The sequence below is a fragment of the Sinocyclocheilus anshuiensis genome, unplaced genomic scaffold (assembly GCF_001515605.1).
Source record: "Sinocyclocheilus anshuiensis isolate Anshui unplaced genomic scaffold, SAMN03320099.WGS_v1.1 scaffold476, whole genome shotgun sequence".
Classification (NCBI taxonomy): Eukaryota; Metazoa; Chordata; class Actinopteri; order Cypriniformes; family Cyprinidae; genus Sinocyclocheilus; species Sinocyclocheilus anshuiensis.
The window spans coordinates 849,259-861,275 of record NW_015554139.1 but is presented as its reverse complement, the minus strand read 5'-3'; the positions used below and the strand labels follow the sequence as shown (position 1 = coordinate 861,275).

The following is a 12,017-nucleotide window of genomic DNA, read 5'->3' as shown; positions in this document are numbered from 1 at the left end:
CAGAGCTGGGGGGGGGGGCAGTTTGCTGTTGGTCACGGGGGTTTGTGGAGCACGTATGAATCTGTTGCTAGAAGCGCTCGAATGCTAGTTAGCCCCGCTGCTAAGCAGCTAGCAACACTGCGAATCAATTGTGTCGGAGATCTCGGAAATACGTGTAAAAAAGCGGTTACGCTCATCCGCCGCTCTCGGGATTCGTTGTGCCCGTTGAGTTTTTGTTTTTCCCCAAGTGAGGGGACGCTAATAACCGAACGCTAGAGTTTCAATTTCGATGTATTGTCAGCTGAGAGTTTTTTTTCTCCTCTCTATTAGCTTGTTAGCCGCTCTGGTTGGTTTAGTCTAGCTTGTTAGTGGTGTCGGAGATTTCTACTGTAATAGCTGTCAGCGACAACAGCCCCTTGTTCGCATATTTTTGGACATGAATGATTTCATCGCGGACTGAGAGTTGTTTAGAGAAGCGATACGTTGAGATGCCGCGCGTGGGATACTTAATGTTTCCAGGGACGCTTTTATTTTCTTGTTAGAGTGCTTTATGGGAGTGCTAGTGTGCAGGGTTTTGCTTTAGATAATACTAGAATTAAAACATCGTTTTTCTTCCCCCCCATGCGAACCGGTTATCCACCTTTATCCATCCACCGCGCGTCGTTTTCATGTGGTTAAAGCCCACATTTCAGTCGCACTCTCGTTGTTTTCTTATCTAGTGGTTCGTTTGGCTCCACGCTTGTGTTCACGCCGTCGGTGGTACATGGTCGCTGAGACAGAGCGCTGAAACACGCTTTCATTGGTTTGCGGCGGGGAAACGGCGAGATTCGGCTCGAAGTATTATGGATGATCAGACCCGAATGCTGGCTGGCATGGGCGGACTCGGCGGACTCTCTCAGGCCGACGTTGGTGACCCCGATTCGGTTCGGAAGCAGCAATCCCTCGGTCAGCCGCAGCAAGACATAGGGGATATTCTCCAGCAGATCATGGCCATCACCGACGAGAGCCTCGACGAAGCCCAGGCGAGGTAAGACCTGTGTGAGGACGAGAAGTATGGAGGCACTCAAGAAAAACACTGTTTGTTTGATAGATACTTCATAAGTTCTGTGAGGGGAATTACTGTGCAACAGCAGCTAGATAAAATCTACATCTTGTTGCGTTATACAAACACTTGTATAAACAGCGGCAACTGTGCGGCTGAAAATCGCATGTGATAGAATGCATTGCACCTTCTGCTCATGTTACATATACAGTTGTACTAGAAGAAAAAAAATACACGTAATGTGTCAATTAATCGCATTTGTTTGGGCGTTCTTGCATCTTCCCTTTTTTAAGTTAAGTTGGCGTTGCGGTATTAGTTTGTAGTTTTAATGACTCGCTTTGGATAAAAGCATCTGCTGAAATGAATAAGCATAAATGCATTTACTAAATCGGTTGGTGATTACGTAATGTACTTAATGAACGTTATTATAACGAGAAAGTAGAGCAGGGGTCCCTGTGGCTGAAATTGTCGACATCTTTTGATTATAAATATTTTCTTTGCCGATTGCCATTCAAATAATACACTAAATATGCACCAAACCGATAATAAGACTATAGTTATGCAAGTATTTTTCCCTCCTCTGGATTTGCTAGATGGGGCCAAAAAGGCTTTAGAGGTCAAATAATATGTTTGTTATCAGGAGCCCATGTGCTCTGTGAAGCCATTTGGTCTTCAGTGAGCGTCTGCCAGCTTGAGGCCCCACTAGATAAATGAATTGGATTAATGTGCTACCTCGTCATTAGCATAGATAATCAGCGCCCTCTTAATTAAGTCATCGCCGTCAAACAGCGTCTGACTTAAACTCGAGATGAAAACACCCGACAGGTTTGACGACTTTCCAGCCTTTTCCCGCAGATTCTGCGCGCGTACAGTCGGCGTTTTTCTATTGACCGCGGTGAAATTGATCACTTATGGATCGCTAGTGACCTGCGATCTGTTGAAAGGTCAACTCGAGCCGCCGATCCCGGACAAAAGCTGCCTTTTAATGAGGGATCGTATGTGCGTGTATATGTCATTAGCTTGTGATTTTCCACCAAGCCATTTGACCACCTGGTTCTCGTAATTAATTCACTTCTCTTTTACCCTCCTCCTCCTCCCTGGTGTTCATCGTTTTCATTGTGTGTTGGGCGCAATCAATTCTCCTATAATGTGTGCGCGTGTGCAGCTGTCCTCAAATTGAGTTTCTATTAATGAGATGGAGGGTCGCTACACGGGGAACTTATGAACGCAACCATATTGCCTTTGTCTATACTGCATTTATTGGGTCATAGTGTTGACTTTGTTTCACTTGTGCAAAAGACCCATGAGTTGAATGTTGTGTTGATGGTGTGTTAGTCTATTTGAAAAGGGGTTTGAAGGTGTTTGGATGAAGACGAGTCTTCTAAATAAGGGATTGTTCATCCAAAAATGACAAATTCTTTCATTATTTTGCTGAATGACCTAGCTGCTGTTTTCAAAGTCATGAAAGTGAATGGGCACTAATGCAGTCAAGCTCCAGAAATTAATAAGTATAATTAAAATGATAGTCAATTGGAATAGTGTTTAAGTCTTATGACGCCATATGTTAAGACTGACATCTAAAACAAAATAAACAAAAAAAAGGGTTTTGTTATGAAAGCCTAAAAAATGTTTCTTGAGGGGTAACATCCAAATTAAATGCTTTTACTCAAGACAAACATATTTAATATCGCCTACATTAGGATATATTTGAGCATTTTTTTCCCAGTCAGCTCAATGACAAAGTGTCCCAATTTATTAGGGCTTGGACAATAAATCGATGCATCGAGAAATGATTCTGCATCGATTCTGAGATTCTGCGAAGGCATCGTGATTGTCTCTTGAATCGATTCTGAGCTTAGTTTTTAACAGCAGATGGCATTGCGTGCTTTAGAAAGAAAATCTCAGAATCGATCCACGAATCGCGATGCATCGATTTATTGTCCCAGTCCTAATTTACCTGATTCCCCCTATAGCATACATGCATACATACAGGCGAACATAACCATACACTGTAAAAATAACATTTTGAGTATATTTTACAAGAAAATGCTGATTCAGTAATTTACTTAAAAATGTCATGTTTAATCCAATGTGTTACTTACCATTTCTTTGTAATTGTTTGTGAAATTTACCAAGTTCTGAGTGAAAATAGTTTCTACACTTAATTTATTTTGGTGTAGAGTAGACTTAAGAAAGGTTAAAAAATTTATGTAAGGGTATTGACAATTTGACAATGCAAAAGTTAGGCCCAAAAGAACTTACACCTTCCATTCTTTTAACATGAAGCATTTCGTTCAACCAAGTTTTGAAGCAAGGGGAGTCTGAATTTTTCCAGTGTAAGAGTATTTTATTATTGCATGGATCATACACAACAATAAAGATAACAAAATATATATTTTAAGAGCCAGATTGTGTAGAAATCACTCTTCAAGGTAACCTATTACTACATTTTCCCCTCCGCTGTAGCTCGCAAATCTAATTCGAACTTCCGCATCTTCAAACTGGCATGAAGATTTTTCACAGCATGTGTCATGTTAATGATGCAAAACACTGTTGGTTCTTGTGTGTCTCATAACTGATCATAATATAGCAAGTTTGAATATGCAGAAATTAATTTGATTTGAGTACTGCAGCGAAGGAAGCTTTGGGTTGTATGTGAAAAAGCAGTGTAAACATTGTTCAAAGCATCTCATTGACATAAGAGTAAGTGAATGACAGAATTGACTTTTTTTTTTGGTGAATGATTCCTTCAAGGATAATGCCAGATATTGTTAGTGATGGACGTAAATGCATTTTCTCTTTAGTCACTTCTTCTCTGTCAGTGATATTCTGCAGTTATTCTTGAGTTTAAGCCCTTGCCGCCTTCAGTTATGAGGCAAAAAAGCCCTTCGGTGCTTCCGCACAGACCTGAAATAGTTCAGATACCTGAGAGAAATATGCATTATTATTTTGTCAAGTGTGGGATGGTTTTAGGGCAGAGAAAGCAGCTTCATTTGCAGAGTGGGGAGCTTTACTCCACGTTTTACAGAATTTTAACTGGTGTGGTCAGCATTCTTGGACACTACAATACATATTTCTCTTTTTTTCTATCTTTTATAAACAGATTTCCTTTATTTGAGACTAATGAAATATGCACAGTTGTGATATCTCATTAAATGGATCATAATGCCTCTTAAATTAATTAGTATAATGTGTCCCAAACCTGCATTATTTGCTGAGTGGAGGCACGTGCTTCGCTCAAAAAGGGAAAGAGCGCATTAAGATGTGGTCCTCTCTGAATTGCTTTTTCATTGCATGTTAAAACAAATGAAATGCACAAGACTTCTTAACTTGCTTTGGCCTGTTGTCACTGCAAGTATTGTTGATAAGGTCAACTGAGTTGACAGACCAGATTACATCCTTTAGAAAAGAGCTAGTTAAGTTAAGCATTTATATCACTAAATCACTTTGTCCTTTATGCATATGTCCTTATTCTTTGAGTAAGTTCTTAATATTTGTAGATTAGATATTTCTAGTCAAGCGTTAGTCTGCTAAACATCACATTTTGTTTTCATGTAACTTCAGGTTTACTTTGCATTTAGTAGGTACTGATTTGGTCTTTGTTTCAACATCTCAGACATTTTTTGGCAGTCAGACTTGTTCTGATTCCATCCTCATATGCCACAGCACTTGATTACTGTTTTTTTTTTTCTTCTTTTGATCTGCATTATTTACTGTGGGGTCTTTGGTCCCAGTGTAAGGGGAGGATGGGGTGGGATGTTATTGGGACGGTGGGAGCAGATGCCAGCGCTGTCTGAGCCTGCTGCCCTGAGCCTCTCACCCTGTTGCCCTGTGTCCAGATGCTGGCCAGAGGAGGCACCGGCGCAGTGGACCCCACAGAGGGAGGGGGAGCTGGGGGGGAGTACAGCAGGGTGTGCCCTGCCGCTCAACTTCCAGCACAGGTCAGTACAGGAGCGCATGAGTACCCTCCTCTTCTCTCCCCCATCATCCCCTCCATGCTGATAACAAAGAGAAAAATGCACCCTCATACAGTTTAAGATGCAGTTCAGTGTTTATGAAATATCTCAGTGGAGCTAAACATTTAAAAGAACCGAACTCAGACCCATTTGAATAGACCGAATTGTTTATCAAGTGAGAAAGTTCTCATTTCATTCACATTGCCCTGGCTCTAAAAATGGGCTATTATTTTTAGTTGTGATAGTCTGTTCAATAACCACTTGAATAGGTTTTATTGTTTTGTTTTATGTTTTTTTTTTTTTTTACTTTATTGTATTTGTAAATATTAATGTATCAAAAATATCATTATCAATTTATAAAAAAAATATTATTATCATTTCATTTATAATATGTGTCATTTATTACATTAAATAGTATAAAATAAATATTTTAGATTTTTAGATTTCTTCAATTATAAAGAAAAGCATCTCTGATTGAACACTTAAACCTTCATTTTCACAGAAAACTAAACTTAAACCTTTCAGTTTCTGTGTTAGTTGACAGTAGTTTACAAATATGCCCCTCATTATCTCTAGAAATGAGAATATGTGACTTATCCCCTCTTTTGTTTCGTTGCATGTCATCATTCTCTTTGTATAAATAGCCTGTAATGGCCAAAATATTTAGAATAATGTGCATGAGAAGGTAGGCTAAATCCTGGCGTGCCTTAACCTCACATTGCATTTTATAAGCGACAAACACCTCAGACTTAACGTAAAACATACTCAAACCACCTCATGAGATGGTCTTAGTTGTGTTCACCTAAAAGCAGCATATAAGATACAGCATACCCTCTCTCAGGCTCTGAATCAAGAGGGAAACTCTCAAGCACCACACTAATTTATATAGTCATAAAATGTATTAAAAAAAAACCCTCCCCTTGTCATTACATCCCAGTAAAAGTTTCAGTTGCGACACCTTTTCATGATCATCCATCCATAAACATGAGTTTGGATTTCTGATTTGTAATGTCACTTGTTGTTATTTGATGTTTTTGTATTTGTCTCATACTACTCATATTTCATTCGTTTTCGAGCAAAAGAAAATAACCTACATTTAAGACTCAGCGACCCATTTTTTGCCATCTCATGTATTTAAATGTTTGTGCCTTTTGCATTGAATGCTACATACCTGAAATATTTGGGTGTGTGCACGACAAAACCAACAAAGAACATTTAGGCACCAAATGAAGTCTTGGCTAGAAGTAAATCTGAAGTTTGCTCGGCCTCTAACTCATGTTGGATGATAAACACGACCTATAAACCTATTCAGCATTGCCCAAGCTAGTGCCGTTGCCCATTTCCAACAAAATTACCCAACGAGTTGCACTGTGTGTCATCAGCTTAAGGCCTCATCCACCAAAAGCAATCTTTTTGGGGGATTTCCCATGTTATCTGTTTGCCTTGGAGCAAAAGGGATACATTCTAACTTTGTTTAGCTGTGGCCAACTGCAGTATTAGGCAGCAAGTTTTGTGGTGTTCAGTTTAGGACTTTCTTACAAAAGATTGTTCAGCCTAGTGCAGTGATTTGTAGCAACACATTTTTGATAGGCAATGCTAAGAATAGAAACCTTTTACAAGTGGCTGTATTTCACATGATTTGTGGCTTTATCAGTTTCTTGCTCAGGTGGCATGTTAATCCCAGCTGCTAGTTGAACAGTTTTAACGAGTCCCCATCGATTATTGGCATTTGTTAAGGGTTAACAATGCTCCTGGAAAGCATGCTTCATCTGCTCTCTAATACAGTAGCACTGAAATCTGGCTGCATGTAGATAAGCTCCCCATGCATCAGAGCTTACCAAGCCTGGAAATAAAGTTTGCTGATGGGAGACTGCCCTGAAATGATCGATGATTGGATTTAGCACATATGATTCTGGCTTTGAGAAGAATGTTTCCTCTGTGAGACAGGGTCCTCACTTGTTTTGATATTCTCCAGAGCTGCTCAATAAATTAAGCACATTCAGGGTGTAAAAAGGGCTGGATAATACCATTAAAGGGTGGAATGCTTTTCCCTGAAGACAAATGAGGACCATGTGTCAGTTACTCATTTAGCTGGAGTGAGCTGAGACTGCTGCTGTATCTTCTCAATCTACAGACACTGAGCTTTTTAAAAGACTCGAGTCTTAGTGTGTCCATTACATCTTGATTGATTCTAGAGTAGATGTTTGCACCTGTGATTGTAATCATATTCAGCAAAGAATGTTAAAGGTTGTTGGTATGTCTTCAATAACCATAAATCCTCTGGTTTGTTTGCCAGCCAAATGATGCATGCTTTAAATTGAGACTTGAAGAATCAATCATGAACGATTCTCAAATAGGGTGACCATATGTCCTCTTTTTCCTGGACCTGTCCTGGCTGGCATTTCTATATTGCCTAAAATGTCCAGGTTTTGGCTTTGTTTTCTTATTGACGTACTCTATAGTACTTATGCATTATATGTAAGCGTATTTGCATTGCTTTGCTTTGACCGATCTCTGTAGATCCCACCTTCTCGCAAACCATGATTAGTCAATTATGTACAACGCCTGCACGCTATTGGTCAAACTACTTTTCAGTCATTACCATTAGCAAGTATGAAAACAATAGGAAAACAAAGCCAAAATCCGGACATTTTAAGCACTTTAGTAATGGACATGTCCAGGAAAAAGAGGACGTATGGTAACCCTATCATAAAAGGAGACCTATTTGGTTAGTATTTTGAAATAAATGGTCTAGAGAGCAGAATCTATGATATACATAATAAAATTTAAGCATGGTGAATGAGATGAGCACTTATTTTACACAATATATACTCAAAATTCACAAAAATGTGACAACTTTTTGGGGCTAATTCTAAAACCCCAGGCACAAAATGCAAGCGGTAAATGGATTTTGTGTAAAAGAGGCTTTTGTGTATGTTTTCTGTTGATTGTGGCAGCAGTAATTAATCAAATGATTATGAAATGATATAGAAGGAAATTATATCTGGCCATATACAGTATATTTAGATATGTGCAGTAGACATGCCTACTTTCTGCCTTTTAAAGGGATGTGGTAAAGTGTGCCAGATTGTGTTAGTCTGCTGCGTCCTTAAACTGACCCACACAATGTGGAACAGCACTTTGCAAATTCCATTCGGCACATATTTTGTGGGAGCGTTTGTGCTATGATCTTATTTTAATAATTTCTTTAGTCATTCGGGCACTAAAATAACATGTATGCAAAGTATATAAATAAATGGCTCTATCAGTGGCTTTGAATTTCCCTTTACATGTTTATTCTCATCGACGAGGCTATTATTGGTAAATTTGGAAACTGACAGAAGGGCACTTTGTTAACTGGGCACAGTGTTCGACAGATGCCAGTAAATTTGAAATGGCCAATTAGCGGTCGATATGTTGGTCTTTGACTGTTTGAAATAAAATATAATCAGTCTCTCTAACATTTTCCTTTTCGCTCTTTCAGAAAACACGCACTGAACTGCCACAGGATGAAGCCGGCTCTCTTCAGTGTTTTATGCGAGATCAAAGAAAAAACTGGTAAGTCGTTCGCTTACTCTACCAATGCAGAACTTCTGTGTGGGTTTGTGTCTTAAAGCCGCACTCCCGCATTGCAAGAAGATCTTTTTCATTACTCCGTATTGATTCTGCATTGACCATATGCAGAGACAGGTGTTTAATAATCATCAGACTGAATTTATTGTGTCCCTGTGCTCTTTTTTTAGCGTCAGTAGCGTTCCTCTGGGCTTTCCAGGTGTCTTATTGTATTGCCCACTGCAATCATTAAGTGTCATAGCAATGGATTCAGTGTTTACATTGTGAAATCTCACTTGAATTCACTTCAAAGCTTTGAACTAGCAACAAGTGTGTTTGCTTTAATCTCATTGCTTTAGAGGTTACATTTCTCATTGTGAACCCCGTCCACGCAAACCATCCCGGTCCAAACAGGTAACGGCTCCTGCATCTTAACTGTAAGATCCACAGTGGTCAGTTTTCTGGCAGATCTGCAGCTTTCTCCCCTCTAAAGAGAGGCTGACAAATGATTAAATATTTATGGAGGTGTTGGCGTTGTCTTTGTGCCATGGTTTCTCTCATTTCTTTCCTGTCATATCCTGCAGCTTGAATCCATCTCAGCTTCTGTAACAAGCATGCTCATGTGGAATTACAGTGCAAAAATGATGTGCAGCGGTCTGTTTGTGGCAATCTGTCAATAACCCAGTCTTACTTTCCTATAATTGGATGCAAGTAAAGGGTAGGCTAGAGGAATGGATATCGGGGGTTGTCCCTGTTGCCAAGGCAACCTGCTGTCTTATTTACCTAATGTCATTCACTTTGATTTTCACATTTAGCTTGCCAGTGGAGAAAGGGCCGGGGAGAAATGCAGCACTAAATGGAAGGTGTTGTCGGCAGTGCAGACAGGCGAAGTTAATGGTCAGAATTTTTCCATACATCACTTCGGTTATCGCCAAACTTAATCTACAATCCGTGTTTTACCCTGAAGACTTTGGTGTAAATGAGCTGATTTACTAGATGACAGGAGCAAGGCCATTACTGTCTGATCTGAGCTGCGGTTTCGCTGTTAAAGCCTGTTTATGGTAAATTCATTGTGACAAAACGCATTTTTTGAACCAAAACTAAAATTCTTTGTATTTGCAATAAATAGTATTTGGGAATTCTAAATCACAATATATTTTATTATATGTATTTGATTTTTTAATGTACAATTTATAATGCATAATTATATTTATATATTATTTTATATTTTTTATATAATTATAAGTGTGTGTGTGTGTGTGTGTATATATATATTTATATATAATATTTATATAGTAATATATATAATAGCATGATATAAAATATATTAACAAATATTTATTCAATTATTTTAAAATAATCCGTTTTTTGTTTATTTTGTTAACTGTTTTACATTCATCCAGCGCTGTACAAAAATAATCTCTCTATTTCTTGCTATTCAATGGCAATACTTAAGAAAAAAATTTGAATGGAGTACTTAAAAATGTGGAATGTAATGCTAAAAAAATAATTAAATTGAATTAAGAAATTTAAAACATTTGGGAAAATACAAAACATTTGGAAAGTCAAAGAAATGTATATCCTGCATTGATGGCAGCTGTTTTGTAAACATATTAACATCTCGTATTATTGTAGTAACAATCTTGGTCACTGCACAAAAAAATTAAATAAACGTTAAGTAGAATGTGAATCTGGATTCTATTTTCTCTACTCAGTGAGATTTAATCATTTAAAAAGTCAGTCTAGCATTTGAATAAAAACAACAGGTCTGTATGCTGGCGTTTGCAGAGATGTATTGTTTTTCATGTAAATCTGGTCAGACTTTGTCTGAACAGGCCTCAGCTCTGAGTGGAGTTGTGTGGTGGATGGTGTCCATCATTGTGATCAGCACGTCACCCACCTCCTTCCCAGCTCCATATATATATATATATATATATACCTGCACTGCCTTTCTCCAAGACTCCCCGCTGCTTTTATCTCCTGCCTCTGGAATGTGCTTTCCGGGGCTTTGATATGGTAATGGAGGTGGAGGGGAGGGTTAGGGAAGAGTGGGGGAGGGGCATTGAATTCCTCAGAGTGCTGCTGCAGTTGGAAAGATTGTTTTTTATTGTTAAGGAAATGTTCTGCTCAAAAGTCACACTAACCACCCCCCTCGCATTTCCCCATCTGTTTAACATAAACTTCATGTGTGTGAAATGTCACCAAGAGCTTGTAACACTCCAAAGAGAAAGGAAAAATTGAAATCGCATCATATGACCCCTTTAAGTCACAAATTTTAGTTGAACAATTTAAAACAAGAAACGTTAGTTAAACTTAAAATGGAAATAATATATAAGCAATATTTAAGATTCGACACTATTTCTGGGTCACTAATCAAAGCACATTTGTGACGTTGATCATGTGAACTCATCAGATGTTCTTGCTTCCACTTAGTGTTCATTTAGTTAACGAAGACTATGACGAAAAATGCTCCGGTCGCCCCTACGGGGCTGTTTGGACCCGCCGTCGAGGGATTTGCAGTAGTGTTAATTTCGTTGACGAGCTTTTTTCCCATGACTAAGACGAGATGAAGACGAGATGACAATAAGGTCAATAAACGATAACTAAGACTACATAATAATAATTAATTAATAATTTATGCATTTAGCAGACACTTTTATCCAAAGCAACTTACAGTGCATTCAGATTATACATTTTTTACCAGTATGTGTGTTCCCTGGGAATTGAACCCACGAGTCACGACCTTAAGCACTGCTAACGCAATGCTCTACTGCTGAGCCACAGGCAGACAATATCAACATGCAATTTTGTTGATGAAATAAGACGAGACTAAAATGTATTCAAAAAGATAAAAACTTTACCAAAAAACTCTTTTATTTTCGTAAAAAAAAGGAGACAAAATGTTATTGCACACTGCTCTACACGTCTCTACTACGCGAGCTTTCATGAGTGGTTCTGTCATGAGATCTCACTATATTGTTTGCGATTGTGATCGCTAAATAAATACATTTACTCAATCGTTGTTGTTTTAACAGAGAAATAGACTTGCAATTATGGAATTAGTGGAATTACTAGGAATTTCACTGTTATAATATTTTTCGTTTGTTTTAGCTGTTTTCATAATGTAGACAGAGAGACTGCATAAGTCTTTGGTGTTGATTTATATAATAAAAAGCCTATAATAAATCAGTACACTAGATTAGGTAAAATACACAATGTGTCCACCCACATTCTATTGATTTGTGCTTACTTACTTTCGTGCAATACCTGTAATGCAAATGTACATTTCTCAAATGACAACAATCTTTACGATTATAATTTTGAGCAAAAATAATTTTGATCAGTTTAACCATTATACAGCATGACGAAAATGCGACTAAGATTGCATTGACTAAAATCTGACTAAAATGCTCATACATTTCATTGACTAAATAAAAACAGGACAAGGTTGACTAAATCTGAAATACATAAAACGAACATTCGAGTAA

General features: G+C 38.2%; 1 protein-coding gene across 7 annotated transcripts in view; it reads left to right on the top strand.

Moving 5' to 3' along the window:
- Positions 1 to 6: 6 nt before the first annotated feature.
- The window catches only part of LOC107670485 (pre-B-cell leukemia transcription factor 1-like), a 37,625-nt gene continuing 25,614 nt past the window's right edge, over positions 7 to 12,017 (top strand). For 6 of the 7 annotated variants that reach the window (XM_016463098.1, XM_016463096.1, XM_016463102.1 and 3 more), the window contains exons 1-3: positions 7 to 1,006; positions 4,861 to 4,962; positions 8,462 to 8,535. In XM_016463098.1, coding sequence (XP_016318584.1) covers positions 822 to 1,006; positions 4,861 to 4,962; positions 8,462 to 8,535 — 361 coding nt within the window. In that variant the 5' untranslated portion in view covers positions 7 to 821. The remainder of the gene's footprint in view (positions 1,007 to 4,860; positions 4,963 to 8,461; positions 8,536 to 12,017) is intronic. The other variant, XM_016463097.1, reaches the window with a different exon arrangement.